The 18,307-nt window shown below is 46.1% G+C and overlaps 1 protein-coding gene across 5 annotated transcripts in view; it reads right to left on the reverse strand.

Annotated features, from left to right (window-relative positions):
• Positions 1-1,508: 1,508 nt before the first annotated feature.
• The window catches only part of ILDR2 (immunoglobulin like domain containing receptor 2), a 162,443-nt gene continuing 145,644 nt past the window's right edge, over positions 1,509-18,307 (reverse strand). For 3 of the 5 annotated variants that reach the window (XM_072138887.1, XM_072138886.1, XM_072138884.1), the window contains 5 exons: positions 12,995-13,141; positions 12,684-12,854; positions 12,221-12,334; positions 9,385-9,580; positions 7,179-8,653 (listed from right to left, as the gene is read on the reverse strand). In XM_072138887.1, the coding sequence (XP_071994988.1) occupies positions 7,951-8,653; positions 9,385-9,580; positions 12,221-12,334; positions 12,684-12,854; positions 12,995-13,141 (1,331 nt within the window). In that variant the 3' untranslated portion in view covers positions 7,179-7,950. Of the gene's footprint in view, positions 6,762-7,178; positions 8,654-9,384; positions 9,581-12,220; positions 12,335-12,683; positions 12,855-12,994; positions 13,142-18,307 lie in introns of those variants that run through there. The other 2 variants (XM_072138888.1, XM_072138885.1) reach the window with 1 other exon arrangement.

The raw sequence follows: 18,307 nt of genomic DNA on the forward strand, positions 1-18,307 counted from the left end.
GGCAGTATTATAGTAGTTATATTCCTGTATATAGGGGGAAGTATTATAGTAGTTATATTCCTGTACATAGGGGCAGTATTATAGTAGTTATATTCTTGTACATAGGGGGCAGTATTATAGTAGTTATATTCCTGTACATAGGGGGCAGTATTATAGTAGTTATATTCCTGTACATAGGGGGCAGTATTATAGTAGTTATATTCTTGTACATAGGAGGCAGTATTATAGTAGTTATATTCTTGTACATAGGGGGCAGTATTATAGTAGTTATATTCCTGTACATAGGGGGCAGTATTATAGTAGTTATATTCCTGTACATAGGGGGCAGTATTATAGTAGTTATATTCCTGTACATAGGAGGCAGTATTATAGTAGTTATATTCCTGTACATAGGAGGCAGTATTATAGTAGTTATATTCTTGTACATAGGGGGCAGTATTATAGTAGTTATATTCTTGTACATAGGGGGCAGTATTATAGTAATTATATTATTGTACATAGGGGCAGTATTATAGTAGTTATATTCCTGTATATAGGGGGAAGTATTATAGTAGTTATATTCCTGTACATAGGGGCAGTATTATAGTAGTTATATTCTTGTACATAGGGGGCAGTATTATAGTAGTTATATTCCTGTACATAGGGGGCAGTATTATAGTAGTTATATTCTTGTACATAGGGGGCAGTATTATAGTAATTATATTCTTGTACATAGGGGGCAGTATTATAGTAGTTATATTCCTGTACATAGGGGGCAGTATTATAGTAGTTATACTCTTGTACATAGGGGGCAGTATTATAGTAGTTATATTCTTGTACATAGGAGGCAGTATTATAGTAGTTATATTCTTGTACATAGGGGGCAGTATTATAGTAGTTATATTCCTGTACATAGGGGGCAGTATTATAGTAGTTATATTCTTGTACATAGGGGGCAGTATTATAGTAGTTATATTCTTGTACATAGGGGGCAGTATTATAGTAGTTATATTCTTGTACATAGGGGGCAGTATTATAGTAGTTATATTCTTGTACATAGGGGGCAGTATTATAGTAGTTATATTCTTGTACATAGGGGGCAATATTATAGTAGTTATATTCTTGTACATAGGGGGCAGTATTATAGTAGATATATTCCTGTACATAGGGGGCAGTATTATAATAGTTATATACCTGTACATAGGGGGCAGTATTATAGTAGTTATATTCCTGTACATAGGGGGCAGTATTATAGATTGGGGAACATGAGCGCCGGACATTGGTCCCTTCTTACCGTTATTTGGTTTGGTTCTTGACAGTGAGGAAATCTCCCGGTAATTCTGCCTTGTATATTTCCTCCTATACTCAGAAGATGATATGTCTTTTGCGATTCTAAATGATGACGCAATTAGGAAATGACTTATATTCCCAAGAAAAATCCATGTATGAAGTTTGAGGATAAAATGAAAAATATCATTCCGTTCCGTGATGAGAATAAAGATACAACCAGATTTCTAGCACAATTTTTTGTTTTTTTTTAATAACAAATTGATAAGAGACAATGAAAGGCAGCGGAATATTGTGGTCACAGTACAAGCCCTTCCAGACGCTGTATATACACCAGGGTCGGGACGGACGCTCTGGGTCCATGGTACTTACCCCAATTACCAATGTATGTGCATATCCCATCATGCAATGCTGCACATAATGTCAGCACCATTGACCGATACAAAAATATTTAAAATCTAATATAGACTTAGTGTTCGTCTTTGGAGCAAGTGGCAGCAAAAATAGCCGAGAGTCCGATTATATCTTCTGCACATCATGTAAGGATAAGGAATGGAGTGCTGGAAATTTTTTTAAAAAAAAACACATTTTTTTTCTGCCGTGCAGTTATTACAATCAATAATTCTGTCTAATTCTTTCCTTAGGTTTGAGTGAATCCGTCTCTTTATAATTCTAGTGATTAAAAAATCAATGATAAACCAAAAAAAAAAAAATTAAAAATTATGAATCTAAGGTCAGCGATGAAATGATAAACGATTAGTAGAAGCGAAACGAGAAGGAAAATCAGATGAGACTCCATCTGGATGTTCACTGTGGGCCACATTCCTGGAAGAAAACTTTTTTTTTTTTTTGGTTTTACACATTTTTTTTTAAATTAGTTTTCCATATTCTAATCTTTTTCTATTCAAATTATTTTTAGATTTTGTTTTAAAATTTTTTTAAAAAATAAAATCACATTTTTTGTTACAAAATACTGGCATCATTTTTAAAAAATAAATAAATCATCTTCGGGGCGAGTCCTCATGACATTAATGTGCGGGAGAAGGCGCAGGGTCATTGTATGTAGCTGCTTTCACCCGTTGTCTTGTCCTGCTGCAGCTCTAATTACAGGGATTGTCCAGGAATTGTAATTTTTTTTTAAATCTATGGATGTGGAGTCTGATCCAGTGTAATTGATCAATATTAAAGAATTGTAATGCCCTTCGAGGGTACCGTATATACTTGAATATAAGCCGAGTTTTTCAGCACAAAAATGTGCTGGAAAACTCTAACTCATCTTATATAAGAAAAAACCAGTGTATTCACCTTCCGACGCAGGTCCTCTTCTATCCATCTAATGTGTACGTCGGCATCGGCACACACTATGATGTCAGCAACGGCCCATGACAGGGCGTCGGAAGGTGAGTAGACTGTTTGTTTTTTTTTCCTACAGGCATTATAATGGGGGCAGGGGCTGCAGGCTATATACTGGGGGCATGGGCTGCAGGCTATATACTACAGGGGGCTGGCAGGCTATATACTACAGGGGGCTGGCAGGCTATATACTACTGGAGGCTGGCTATAAACTACAGGTGCTGGCAGGCTATATACTACAGGGGCTGGAAGGCTATATACTGGGGGGGCACAGGCTGCAGGCTATATATTATAGGGGCTGGCAGGCTATATACTACAGAGGGCTGGAAGGCTATATACTACTGGGGGCTGGCAATAAACTACAGGTGCTGCAGGCTATATACTACAGGGGCTGGAAGGCTATATACTACAGAGGGCTGGAAGGCTATATACTACATGGGGCTGGCTATATACTACAGGGGCTGGCAGGCTATATACCACTGGGGACTGGCTATATACTACAGGGGCTTGCAGGCTTGCTACTGGGTGCTGGCTGGGTATATACTACAGGGGGCAGGCAGGCTATATACTACTGGGGGCTGGCAGGCTATATACTACAGGGAACTGGCAGGCTATATACTACAGGAGCTGGCTATATACTACAGGGGGCTGGCTGGCTATATACTACAGGGGCCTGGCAGGCTATATACTGGGGTGGGGGGTGCAGGCTATATACTACAGGGTACTGGCTGGCTATATACTACAGGGGACTGGCAGGCTATAAACTACAGGGGCTGGCAGGCTATACACTAGAGGAGCTGGCTGGCTATATACTGGGGGGGCTGTTACCAATGCATTTCCCACCCTCGGCTTATACTCGAGTCAATATGGTTTCCCAGTTTTGTTAAAATTAGGGGTCACGGCTTATACTCCAGTATATACTGTATGTCCGATTTATGTGCACACAGTGGAGGTGCTGCACCTCCATTGACACATTGTACAATAAAAATGCAAATTTTGGTTGGGGTTATAGGGAAACAGTTCTTTTTTTAATATATGGCCCGCAGGAGCGCTACTGCCGATCTCTGTACCCAAACACAAGCTGGTAGTGACGGGCGGTGCCACAGGAGTGGTAGGTATAAGTTTATTTTTTAGGACCATTCCACCATATATTACAAAATAACTATTCCAGACAACCCCTTTAATTATGCTTTATTACAATTTTGTAAAATTTTTATTTTATTTTTTGACGGTGTGTGAAGGGGGGATGCAGGAATTTCTCACCAAAAGAAATCCACTGTGTGCACATCCACTGGACATCCCCTTGAAGGGCATTACAATTGTATGAAATTGATCATCTATAGGAGATCAGTCAGGGTTGACTTCACCCCCTTACAAATCAGCTTCTGCCCCTTTTATATGTGGTGGTAGTTGTTTCGGCATTGTTCCCTTTAATTTAATATTCTAAAGACAAACCATCAATTTAAAAGGCCTGAAAGACCCCTTTAAGGGGAGTGTGCCAGCCCCACAATCACCCCACAAGTAGAAACTAATTGTATAGGCCAATCTATAAGATTTATTGACTTTCACAGCAAGTTGACATTTTAGAGGAATTTACTGATTTTCATCAATATGCTAAAGAGATTTTTGGTGCCTTGTGGGCAGGACCTGCAACTGCAATACTTACATCTTATGGTGTCTATCACCAGCCCTTCACTCAGCGATTAACATTCCAAAAGGTGAGGAAAGAAGACGAGGGCACCAAAAGATATGGCCCCACCCCCAATGCACCAAGGAGCTAATTTGCCTCAAAATAAAAATGGTTGTTTGTCTTTCAGACAGCAGATTTACTGACACTTCCATTCTTGTCCTGTTGCCTTAGGGGCGGAATTGTTTTTCTCTTGTTCAGGAACGGCAGATTTCTTCAGAAAATAATGTTATAAAAATATGCAAATGAGCACTGGGGACAGGGCAAAGTGAGCTTATGCCACCGGGGTGGCCTCTTGCTCTGGCTCTGCCATATTTTAACATCTGCACACCCCCATTCTCTTAATGTAGCCTGCTCCCTTAAAGCCGGCTGATGTCATCACCAGTCTGCAAGAGGGAGGGGACCAAGGCTACAGGGGTGCAGAGAGACCTCTCCAGGAATGGCAGCTCTCCCCTTCTTCTTCCTGTCCATAATTCCCTTCCCTATGCTCCAGTCCTCAGCAGTGCGCATGCGTCCAGCCCCCCGTCCATCTGGCAGACTGCTGGTGATGGGAGGAACCAGACTACGCTAAATGGGGGTGTACATATATTAAAAGAAAGCAAAGCCAAGAGGCACTATGGTGATGTAAGCCTCTGGCTCATTTGCATATTTTTTATAATGTTATTGTCATTACAATCCAGCCGTTCCAGAACATGATAAAAACTATTCCAACCACTGGGCATCAGGATGAGCAAAGGATTTTAAAATTTTTTCTGGGGCCCACAAATATCTCTCTACGGCAAAAGTTTTTATAAATAAGCTTAGAATGGATTTTATTATTTATCCCAAGGAAAACTAATTATAGTAGGGACTTTGTGTCTCATCATACACAAACGTAAATTTTTTTTTCATGGGAACTTGACCCAAAGTCAAAATCCAGTGAATCGTTAACGTAACAAAGTGAAAATGTGAACATGAATGTAAAAGCAATAAGTGTACATGATGTTTAGATGAATCCATGCAAGTTACATTTCTCCAACAAAAACAGCAAAGGCAACAGAACATTTCTCTTTTTTCTTAAATGCAGTAAAAAAGATCTCTACTTCTATCATAATGATACTAAAGCATAAAACACTGTACTATAAAGTAATTGCTAAACTAAAATACTAAATCATAAAAAAGCAACACAATACATTCACGGTACATTCACCCCTTCTGGGAGTTTGCTCTTGGTTGGCAAGATCCAATAAATTCTACAAAAACTGAAGCTGAGTTCCAAAAATAGATACAAAAAGTCACACGTATTGATTTGCATTCTATAACGAAAAATATTTCTTGCGTTAAAGGTTTTGCAGTTGTGATATGATAAAACGGGAATGAGCGAGGACAGATATATGGCAGCAGAGAGATACAATGATGTAAACTTAGATAAAAATGATATCGGTACGTAAGTAGCACCTTTACCATGTAAACCAAAAAGACGCTTGGCTGAATTCACAGACAGAATTGGAAGATTGCTGGAGGACAACCAACTTTTTTTAAAAATTATATTTGAGAATTTTTAAAATAAAGTAAAACTTCAGATTTTTAAAAAAAATTCTACTCCAGGACTTTGTAGAATATAAATTTAAATAAAAAAAATGCAATTGATCAATTTTTTAATGATTGAATTAATTTTGGAAATAATACAGTTTCAGACTCTTTTGCTTTTGATGATTTTTTTCTTTTTCTTTACCTAAGCAATTTAACCCTTATAAAATATACAATCTTTCATCTTTTATTCCAATGTTTTTTTCGGTAATTTTAAAACCTATTTTATGTTATTTGTATAAATCAGAATTTTGATAGAATGTTTATCTCTTTTTATTTTAATTATTATAAGTATATTTAATAAAAAAATATTTTAATTCCATTGAAAATGATTTTCAGATAACGACAAAATTTTTTTCCATCGTGTCTGTGAATTCAGCCCACTATACTGAAAAACATAATTCGTCCCTTCCCTGGACACTGTCAATGAGAGGCACAAATAGATTGGATGGTACAAAAATAACACTGTTTGAGTGTGAGACATAAGGAATGTTGGAGAATGGAGGCAATTTTCACCCCTGTTGCTTTTGATTAGGAACAGGAGTAAGATAAAGTCTACTAAGGCTAGTCCTAACACAATCTAAAAGTGTGGCAAGTTGTAATGCCCCGCTATACTTCACATTTTTTTAAAACAAATTTGTTGAGGTCCAATTCTAGTTGGGTTGTATACCCAGCAGGAGACCACTGCTCCCAATAAGGCCCAAATGCATATGGTCTACTAGCTACTAATATGATCTTCCGCGTCAAGAAGGGGTTCCTTGGAGCACAGTGGCTAATGGCTCTGCCTCTTGTAACCAGGACTGCCTCAGTACCTCCTCCAATGAGAATCTTCCTTAAGTCTTTCACGGTGTCAGACAACGAGGGACATCCTGTTTGGGAAATCACCCTGTGAAAAATAATAAACAGTAAGATATGAACATGACAAAATGAAAAACAAAACCTCTCCCTGTCCTTGGGGCAAGAAACACAGCACCCCCAACCAAAAAAAAAATTTGGACTAAATTTTTATCTAAATTTTCCTAACCACGTGCAACCCAAATGAGACCATCACGAAAACAAACGTGTAACATGGGGCTGTTCTTAGACTGGACGGATGATCCATGACATGCATAGATGGGAGGACATGGTGACATATGGAGTGGAGTGTCTTAGATCAGATGGATGGGAATTTTTTTTTTGTCTTAAATAAAGATAATTTTTTGGTCTGTTCCTCACTGGATGTTTCCCTCAAACTTCCTGTAAAAACCACCAAACTACAAGGAGAGAGAACAGGATTATTGAAGAATAAAGGAAGCCACCCATCTGGTTTTGATTTTTTACTTGTCTTTGTTTTCATTTGATACATTTCAAAAAGTTTTATACATTTAATAAAAAAGCTGCCACATTTACAGGTTCATGTAAATTAATTTGGGGAACAAAAATAATTAGCAGCAGCGACACAAACAGTTTCATATCTGTACAAGTCTAGAATGTTTTTGCTTTTTTTATTATTATTGTTGCAAAAAAATAGATTTCTGGTCAAGGTGAATTTTAAAATTCAGAGTCTTTTTGGAGCAGCTTTTTTGAAACTGCACAGACAATCGGTAAGAACTTTTTTTTGCTTCTACAACATATCAGTCTTAGTTCCGTAACAGCAATAAAATAACCACCAAAAAAAAAAAAAAAATCAACCTAAAAGAGTGGAACCACCCGCAAGCCCACATTTTTTTTTTTTATTATTCGTTTACAAAGATTTTCAACTCAAACAAGTGTCCCAATTTCAACCATGCCTGCACAAGACAAGATACATCTGGAGCTGAATATACAGAATATATAGATATATAAAAAAAAGACATCATTAACCACTCACTGTCCACAGCATGGAGAATTGTCCGAACAGCCCATGTTTTCTTGTGTTATTTTTGAATCGTTTTTGTGTCAAACCCGAAAAAGAGGACAAATTAGTCCCTGTTTCGAAATGTGATCAAACAGGAGCTGCCTTATTACAGCATGCGTATCCCAATTAGTATCGTGTTAATGGTCCACCAACATCGTACCATAGTGTCCTCACACACACATTCTACCCAGTGTTTTTTTTAAATTTTTGACAAAGCCCGCCAACCCCATTTGGCCTGTGACCCATTCATGTAAAAAAAGAAGGCTTTTCTCACTGTTTTACTTGGTTGGTCCTTTTTCTTCCTCTTGTCTGAGGCGCTGTGATAGGAGTGTTCTCTCGAGCGAAACGGGAGAGCCCTGGCAAGCTCTCTCTCGCAGTACGGAGGAAGTGAGTCGTCTTCCTCGACTCTGTTATCCTTGCTGTCTCCCAGCTTGAACGTTGGAGAGCGACCATAGCTGCGACTAGAGTTCTGCCGCAGGCTCAGTTTGGATGGCGTTATGGTGGTCTCCTCAATACTCCTTGATTTCCTTTCGAGAATACTGCTAAGATAAGCGTCATCGTAACTCTGTCCCATTCGAGATATCCTTTTAGGCAGATGCTTGTCCTCTGGGGCTCGTATTCTAGACGGGCTAAAGGACCATCCTCTCTCGTTGTCTGAAAACAGTTCCCTGGCGTGGTTTCTCTTTCCATAGTAGTCATCAGTAGAGCTGTCCTGGTACAGAGACCTTCCTCTCATCTCAGACCTCTCAAACCTTGGCCCTGTCCCGGGACCTCGGCTGTCGGCCCTACGAGGACGTTGTTTAAAGGAGTCTGCAAATACAGCTAACTCGTCTGTGGAGACAGCTTGGACCGCCATGGGAAAGGCTTTCCTCTCTAGGACCTCCGATGTTGGTCTCTGAAGGCTGTAAAATGAAACAAAATTTAGGATGGAGTCACATGTTCTATATAGTAAATTTGTTTTTGATACCAATCTAAAATAGAATTTTTTCATCACAGCCATGAAATTCAAGTGATAAAATATCCCCAAGCCCTGTATGTACACAGTGACTGCACCAGCAGCAGAATAGTGAGTGCAGCTCCGGAGTATAATACAGGATGTAACTCAGGATCAGTACAGGATAAGTAATGTCATGTATGTACACAGTGACTGCACCAGCAGCAGAATAGTGAGTGCAGCTCTGGAGTATAATACAGGATGTAACTCAGGATCAGTACAGGATAAGTAATGTCATGTATGTACACAGTGACTGCACCAGCAGCAGAATAGTGAGTGCAGCTGTGGGGTATAATACAGGATGTAACTCAGGATCAGTACAGGATAAGTAATGTCATGTATGTACACAGTGACTGCACCAGCAGCAGAATAGTGAGTGCAGCTCTGGAGTATAATACAGGATGTAACTCAGGATCAGTACAGGATAAGTAATTTGAACGGTGACCAACCTTTTTCTATATGTAAACTACAGCATGGAGTTCGGTGGACATACCCTTTGATACACTCTGTGTTTGTACTGAGTACCTACCTGGGTTCATATCTCTGTGTATGTAGGAGATGTGGAGCTCTGTGATCATCTCATAGAGATTGATTATTGGCAGAACCAGTAAAAGCCTCTGAGCTGGAGGAATCACTTACCTACTCCGGAAGTCGTCCCGGTATTTGGAGCATGTAGAGGCTCTGGCCGTAGCCCCCACCACCCCGGACCAGTATTCCTGGTCTCCGTCGATGGTACAGCTGGCAGGTAACGGCTTCCTGTGGACTTGCCGATAGGAGCGGTTGAAGTTGGTGTGGTCTTCGTGCAGGGAGCTGAGCTCTGAGATTGTGTGGCTGTCTGAGGGAAGACAACGAGAAGATGTCAATAATGGGGGCACTGAGGCGCATTCACCCCAAAATAACAATTTCCTGAAATGGCAGATTCTTCTGGAAAAGCTGGATAAGGGGAAGGGGGGTGTGTGTCCCAAATTTGCACCGGTGGTCTGCCAGCTATCCCTAAAGCAGAGGAGCAATAGTCTGGGTGGTGATGTACCTACCACAGAGACACCAGAGCGGCTGCTTCCACCTCTTTCCACGATTATTTCCCTGCAGCCACCACTAGGGGGCGGTAACTGCACAGAGAATTCGCAGCAGCGTCTACTCCCTATGCTCCCCGATTATAGGCGTTAAAATGTTTTGGGGGTCTGTATTATTTCAAGGGTCTGATCTAAGGTCTGTATGTGTGTAGTAATCCGGGATCTTAGAAGGGGTCTGGGATCTGTAGGTTTTCTTCTGGGGTCTGCACTTATTTAGGGCACTTGGTCTGGGGTCCATCTGCATTTTTTCTGTATATGTCCGGAGGGTTTGGTCTGGGGTCTGTAATGTTTAGGGATGTGGGTCTGTATTTCTGTTTCTCTGAGGTGTGTAGTAAGAGGGTCTAAGCTTTCTATTTATTAGGGTCTCTAATCCTTCTATATGCTGTATTAAGGGGGTGTAATCTGACATTTGTAATTATTTAGGTCCGTTACATTTTCATTTAGAGGTCTGTTCTGGGGTCTGCATTATTTAGGGGATCTTTTCTGCATTATTTAGGGGGTCAGGTCTGTATTTCTGCCCTGGGGTCTGTATGTATTAGAAGTTCTGGTCCTGGGTCTGTATTATTTAGGGGGTCTGTTTATATTAAGAGGATCTGAATTATTTAAAGGGTCTGGGGTCTGTATTATATAGAGAACCTGGCCTGTATTATTTAGGGGCTCCGGTCCAGGATCTGAATTATTTAGGGGATCTTTTCTGTATACATTAGGGGGTCGGGTCTGTATTTCTGCCCTGGTTCTGTTCTGGGGACTGTATATATTAGAAGTTCTGGTCCTGGGTCTGTATTATTTAGGGGGTCTGTTTATATTTAGAGGTTCTGAATTATTTAAAGGGCCTGGGGTCTGTATTATATAGAGAACCTGGTCTGTATTATTTAGGGGGTCTGTATATATTTAGAGGATCTGAATTATTTAAAGGGTCTGGGGGTCTGTATTATATAGAGAACCTGGTCTGTATTATTTAGGGGCTCCGGTCCAGGATCCGAATTATATAGGGGATCTGTTCTGTATTATTCAGGGGGTCAGGTCTGTATTATTTATGGGTTCTGTTCCTGGGTCTATAATTTTTAGAACATCTGGTTGTGGGGTTGCATTATTATGGGGGGGGGGGTCTGTTTATATTTAGAGGATCTGGTCATAGGTCTGAATTATTTAAGGGGTCTGGATTATATATTGAACCTGGTCTGTATTATTTTTATAGGATCTGGTCCTGGGTCTGTATTATTTAGGGTTCTGGTCCTTATTCTGTATTATTTAGAGGATCAGGTCCGAGGTCTGTAATATTTAAGGTACTCGTCCTAGGTCTGTATTTTTTTAGGGTTCTGATCCTGGGTCTGTATTATTTAGGGTTCTGGTCCCGAGTCTGTATTATTTAGAGGATCAGGTCCTAGGTCGGTATTATTTAAGGTTCTGGTCCTGGGTCTGTATTATTTAGGGTTCTGGTTCTGGGTCTGTATGGTTTAGGGTTCTGGTCTTGGTTCTGTATTAATTAGGGTTCTGGTCCTGGGTCTGTATTTTTTAGGGTTCTGCTCCTGGGTCCAGATTTATATTTAGAGGATCTGGTCCTGGGTCTGTATTATTTAGGGTTCTGATCCTGGGTCCAGATTCATATTTAGAGGATCTGGTCCTGGGTCTGTATTATTTAGGGTTCTGGTCCTGGGTCTGTATTATTTAGGGTTCTGGTCCTGGGTCTGTATTATTTAGGGTTCTGGTCCTGGGTCTGTATTATTTAAGGTTCTGGTCCTGGGTCTGTATTATTTAGGGTTCTGGTCCTGTGTCTGCATTATTTAGGGTTCTGGTCCTGTATTATTTAGGGTTCTGGTCCTGGGTCTGTATTATTTAAGGTTCTGGTCCTGGTCCTGTATTATTTAGGGTTCTGGTCCTGGGTCTGTATGGTTTAGGGTTCTGGTCCTGGTTCTGTATTATTTAGGGTTCTGGTCCTGGGTCTGTATTATTTAGGGTTCTGCTCCTGGGTCCAGATTTCTATTTAGAGGGTCTGGATTATATAGTGGACCTCTGGTCTGTGTTGTATTAGTTTAGTTTTCTGAATATACTTATATTTTGATGTCTCAGGTTGCCTTTAAAGGTTCTGCTTTTCAAGCCTTCAAATCTACCAGAACCTAGGTGGTCCAGAACCCGTTGGCACGTGATCGGAGCTTGGATTTGGGTCCCTGTAGATGCAGCTGATCCCGGTAACGTCTCTGCGTTCATGTTCCTATGTATTATTTGTCTGCTTGGGGACAATGCGGGGCTGGAAGTGACAGCTCGTAGCGGTGACTCAGTGTGTAGGTGGCCGCCAAGTTCACACAAGAATGACTCAAATGAAGAAACTCTGAAATCTTGGATTAAACCCTCCGGCTCTCTAAGATTGTTACAAGAGAAGACGTTCTGTATCGGGCACTCACATCGCTCTCGCATCCGCCGCGCCGGGTCAAACTGCGCCAGCTCCTTCTCCACGTAGTACAGGACCTTCATGGAGTCGCGCTCCTTGTCCGCCTGGATGCGGTAACCTTTACGCACTGATGAGAACACGAACATGTTATAATACTCAACACCGAGTCTATTATGTATCTTTACACTTTACATGACAGGACAGGTATATCCTTAAATACTTTATGGTGCTGCTGCAGCACCTCCTGAAATACTCTGTGCTGCAAGGGACATGGCTTCTCCCTACATAGTCAGCAACCTCTCTACTACTCGCTTCCTTACATCACTGACCACGGAGGCTTTACTGGTATCATCACACTCTTCTCCTGACATACTCTGTGCTGCTGTGGGAACCTTCCACTCCTTGTAGTACATTGTTCTGAGTCTCTGACCAGCCTCTTATCCACATCTACCCGGCTTGAATAACGTTGGACTCACCATTTTGCCCTCCCAATGAGTCGCTTTGCACTAGAGGTGGAACATGCGGTTTCTCCATTAGCATCGGAGCAGGGACTGGAGCAACAGGAACGGTGGAGATGTAATAAGGAGGGCAAGCGGTGGGAACGGTGGGAGGATAGCCGATCTTTGCAGCCTTGCCTGCTTCATACACTGCCGGAGAGGAAAGAAAAATCTGAATTATAACATTTTTCATCCAGAAGACAATGAGCTCCCCCTAGTGGTGGCTGCAGTCATGTTATTTTTGGGGCTTCTTTTTATCACATGTATACATACAAAGAGACAATACTCACAAGCTCTAGGACAGCAGCAGGTTTCTGGACAGCAAGGGCAGCGAACGTAACAGCAGCAGCTGTGGGGGCAGCACTGGCACCAGCAAAGGCCCACCATGGCGAAGAAGAGGAAAGTGCCGATTATGACCAAGCAGACAAACACCCATTCTGCAAAAGACAAAGTAGATTTTTTTGGATCAGTCTACAGAAACGATGTGGCAATTTTTTAGTTTTCGTTGATCACCTGCCACTCTCAGGTAACAAAAAGTAACAATGTCACGCTAGCTACTGCGCTGCATTGATAAGTCATGTGATGGCGCTGTAACGTACGGAGAGGTCATGGAAGATGAAGGTGGGAAGAAGGTACATGGGCACTTGAGTGGAATGTATACTCCAAGGTCTTTGGCTGCATCCATGATCATTGTCGTTACTCTCCAGCCTCTAAACATAATGAGAAAACCCTGCTCATTCTGTCTCAGTCTATAAAGCACAATGGAGAGTGTAGAAGCGTCATGCTCAAGTGTCTACTCCGGTGTTCACATTGGACAGTCACATGAAATTGATATTGGCTTCTGCTGATAAGCTACATCCCTGATCATTGTCGTTACTCTCCAGCCTCTAATTATAATGAGAAAACCCTGCTCATTCCGTCTCAGTCTATACAGTAAAGCTCGCTGGAGAGAGTAGAAGCGTCATGCTCAAGTGTCTACTCCTGTGTTCACATAGGACAGTCACGTGATATTGATATTGCCATGAATAAGCCAGAGATTCAGGGGTGACACCACAATATTACAGACGCCTTCAGGTCGGTTTATACACAATGCATTAGAGGCTGATTACTACACGGCGGTAACATGAGTGCTTCTACGTTCACTATGGTAACGCTGTGGTATCTGCTGATTATACGCTCCAGAATATGGAAGGAGCTCGGTACTGAACACGTCGGAGATCCTCTCCACCAGGACTGTGTGTCCTCTCGGCACAGACTTCCCAGTATGAATCATGTTCTTCAGACGTCGCAAAGCATCAAAGAGATTCACCTTGTTATGGGCCAGAGAGAGCGGCGGTCCTGGAGGAGTACGGACCACCTGGCTCTCCTGTTCCCGCGCTATGGGAAATCACTGTAGCCTAAAGGACCACTAGAACCCTCAGGGTGCAGGTTTGAGGTAAAGAAAAACTGAATAAAATCCAAATTCATCTATTTAGAATGTCCCTCGAGACATCAGAGGCCATTTCTTAGGGACTTCAGGTTCTATTAAACAAATATTTGATAAGATCACTTTCATTGCGCTCTTGACCACTCAAGTCAATCGAGTATCATCTGATCGCACTTTAATTTATGCCTCTTCAATATCACCCTGCATTACTGGAGAACAACAATTCGGTGGAGGCATGTCCTCACACTGCTGTGCTCTTTGCACTTTTTAGTTCCTAAGCCCAGCTTTCTGACTGCCTACTTTAAGATGCGACCACCCACTTTGTGGAGGAGTTTTGCAGGCTCCACCCCATTACACTCCAGTAGTGCCCTCTTTTGGGTGAGGTTCACACAAACCCCACCCCTTTTCATGAAATTTTTTGAATGTAGACCTTACTTGCCGAAGTTTTTCTGGGGTGTCCATGCCGGTTTTCTGGGGAATTTCCCAAACTTTTCAAAGCCGTTAACAACCCAACCATTATTCATCAAAGCCGACGCAGTGTACTGTGGCTACTAAATAGTTAATATAATAAAAAGGCTTCCGCCGGCAGCAGAGTAATGAGTACTCGGGGGTCCACTGTGTAATTTGGAAACCTGCTATTACCCCGACTACTAGGCTGGGATCCCGGTCCATTCATGTTGCACAATTTTCCTTCTCTACTTTACAATCTGTATAATTAGGCGCAGACATCTGCTGAGCGGAAGCAAAATGGACCCTGAAGCGGCAGAATCACTGACACACTGTAACGGATCTCCAGCCAGAGCCCCAGAGAGAGAACTGGACTGTGTTGTGCGCTGATGGAGTCTAATGCAACAGCATCAAACTACAATGTGAATATTAACTCTTCCCCACTACTAACCCTCCGCTTCCTTCTTCCCAATTCTTGTCCCCTGATCTCCACTGCTTTCTTCCCTCCTCTCACCCCCAGCCGCCTACCTACCTGGGACTTTGGTCTCCGCTGCCTCCTCCCCACCTCTGGGCCTTCTGTCTCCGCTGCCTCCTCCCCACCTCTGGGTCTTGGGTCTCTGCTGCCTCCTCCCCACCTTTGGGTCTTGGGTCTCTGCTGCCTCCTCCCCACCTTTGGGTCTTGGGTCTCTGCTGCCTCCTCCCCACCTCTGGGCCTCCGGTCTCCACTGCCTCCTCCCCACCTCTGGGCCTTCGGTCTCCGCTGCCTCCTCCCCACCTCTGGGTCTTGGGTCTCCGCTGCCTCCTCCCCACCTCTGGGCCTTCTGTCTCTGCTGCCTCCTCCCCACCTCTGGGTCTTGGGTCTCCGCTGCCTCCTCCCCACCTCTGGGTCTTGGGTCTCTGCTGCCTCCTCTCCACCTCTGGGTTTTGGGTCTCCGCTGCCTCCTCCCAACCCCTGGGTCTTGGGTCTCCGCTTCCTCCTCCCCACCTCCTGGCCTCCAGTCTCCGCTGCCTCCTCCCAACCTCTGGGCCTTCGGTCTCTGCTGCCTCCTCCCAACCTCTGGGCCTTCGGTCTCTGCTGCCTCCTCCCCACCTCTGGGCCTCCGGTCTCCGCTGCCTCCTCCCCACCTCTGGGTCTTGGGTCTCTGCTACCTCCTCCCCACCTCTGGGTCTTGGGTCTCCGCTGCCTCCTCCCAACCCCTGGGTCTTGGGTCTCCGCTTCCTCCTCCCCACCTCTGGGTCTTGGGTCTCCGCTGCCTCCTACCCACCTGTGGGCCTTCGGTCTCCGCTGCCTCCTCCCCACCTCTGAGCCTTAGTTCTCCGCTGCCTCCTCCCCACCTCTGGGTCTTGGGTCTGGGCCTCCGGTCTCCGCTGCCTCCTCCCCACCTCTGGGCCTTCTGTCTCCGCCGCCTCCTCCCCACCTCTGGGTCTTTAGTCTCCGCTGTCTCCTACCCACCTCTGGGTCTTGGGTCTCTGCTGCCTCCTACCCACCTCTGGGCCTTCGTTCTCCGCTGCCTCCTCCACACCTCTGGGCCTTCTGTCTCCACTGCCTCCCCCTCACCTCTGGGCCTTCTGTCTCCGCTGCCTCCCCCTCTCCTCTGGGCCTTCGGTCTCCCCTGCCTCCTCCCCACCTCTGGGCCTTCGGTCTCCGTTGCCTCCTCCCCACCTCTGGGCCTTCGGTCTCCGCTGCCTCCTCCCCACCTCTGGGCCTCTGGTCTCTGCTGCCTCCTCCCCACCTCTGGGCCTTCGGTCTCCGCTGCCTCCCCCTCACCTCTGGGCCTTCGGTCTCCGCTGCCTTCTCCCCACCTCTGGGCCTTCAGTCTCCGCTGCCTCCTCCCCACCTCTGGGCCTCTGGTCTCCGCTGCCTCCTCCCCACCTCTGGGCCTCTGGTCTCCGCTGCCTCCTCTGCACCTCTGGGCCTTCTGTCTCCGCTGCCTCCCCCTCACCTCTGGGCCTTTTCTCTCCGTTGCCTCCTCCCCACCTCTGGGCCTCTGGTCTCCGCTGCCTCCTCTGCACCTCTGGGCCTTCTGTCTCCGCTGCCTCCCCCTCACCTCTGGGCCTCCGGTCTCCGCTGCCTCCTCCCCACCTCTGGGCCTCTGGTCTCCGCTGCCTTCTCCCCACCTCTGGGCCTTCGGTCTCCGTTGCCTCCTCCCCACCTCTGGGCCTCCGGTCTCCGCTGCCTCCTCCCCACCTCTGGGCCTCCGGTCTCTGCTGCCTCCTCGCCACCTCTGGGCCTTCTGTCTCCGCTGCCTCCCCCTCACCTCTGGGCCTTCGGTCTCCGTTGCCTCCTCCCCACCTCTGGGCCTTCGGTCTCCGCAGCCTCCGCCCCACCTCTGGGCCTTCGGTCTCCGCTGCCTCCGCCCCACCTCTGGGCCTCTGGTCTCCGCTGCCTCCTCCCCACCTCTGGGCCTTCTGTCTCCGCTGCCTCCACCTCACCTCTGGGCCTTCGGTCTCCGCTGCGTCCTCCTCACCTCTGGGCCTTCTGTCTCCGCTGCCTCCCCCTCACCTCTGGGCCTTCGGTCTCCGCTGTCTCCTCCCCACCTCTGGGCCTTCGGTCTCCGCTGCGTCCTCCTCACCTCTGGGCCTTCTGTTTCCGCTGCCTCCCCCTCACCTCTGGGCCTTCGGTCTCCATTGCCTCCTCCCCACCTCTGGGCCTTCGGTCTCCGCTGCGTCCTCCTCACCTCTGGGCCTTCAATCTCCGCTGCCTCCTCCCCACCTCTGGGCCTTCGGTCTCCGCTGCCTCTTTCCCACCCCTGGGCCTTCGGTCTCCGCTGCCTCCTCCCCACCTCTTGGCCTTCGGTCTCCGCTGCCTCCTCCCCACCTCTGGGTCTTGGGTCTCCGCTGCCTCCTCCCCACCTCTGGGGCTTCGGTCTCCGCTGCCTCCTCCCTGCCTCTGGGCCTTCAGTCTCCGCTGCCTCCTTCCCACCTCTGGGTCTTGGGTCTCCGCTTCCTCCTCCCCACCTCTGGGTTTTGGGTCTCCACTGCCTCCTCCCCACCTCTGGGCCTTCGGTCTCCGCTGCCTCCTGCCCACCTCTGGGCCTTCGGTCTCCGCTGCCTCCTGCCCACCTCTGGGCCTTCGGTCTCCGCTTCCTCCTCCCCACCTCTGGGTTTTGGGTCTCCACTGCCTCCTCCACACCTCAGGGCCTTCGGTCTCCGCTGCCTCCTGCCCACCTCTGGGCCTTCGGTCTCCGCTGCCTCCTCCCCACCTCTGGGTCTTGGGTCTCCGCTGCCTCCTCCCCACCTCTGGGTCTTGGGTCTCCGCTGCCTCCTCCCCACCTCTGGGTCTTGGGTCTCCGCTGCCTCCTCCTCACCTCTGGGCCTTCGGTCTCCACTGTCTCCTCCCCACCTCTGGGTCTTGGGTCTCCGCTGCCTCCTCCCCACCTCTGGGTCTTGGGTCTCCGCTGCCTCCTCCTCACCTCTGGGCCTTCGGTCTCCGCTGCGTCCTCCTCACCTCTGGGCCTTCGGTCTCCCATGCTTCCTCCCCACCTCTGGGCCTTCTGTCTCCGCTGCCTCCTCCTCACCTCTGGGCCTTTGGTCTCCGCTGCCTCCTCCTCACCTCTGGGCCTTCTGTCTCCGCTGCCTCCTCCTCACCTCTGGGCCTTTGGTCTCCGCTGCCTCCTCCCCACCTCTGGGCCTTCGGTCTCCGCTGCCTCCTCTACCTGTCCAGACTTTGTGATGAATATTTAATCCCCGGCATTAAGGATGAGGTGTAACAATCCATACGATCCATTAT

Source organism: Engystomops pustulosus, chromosome 2, assembly GCF_040894005.1.
Source record: "Engystomops pustulosus chromosome 2, aEngPut4.maternal, whole genome shotgun sequence".
NCBI lineage: Eukaryota > Metazoa > Chordata > Amphibia > Anura > Leptodactylidae > Engystomops > Engystomops pustulosus.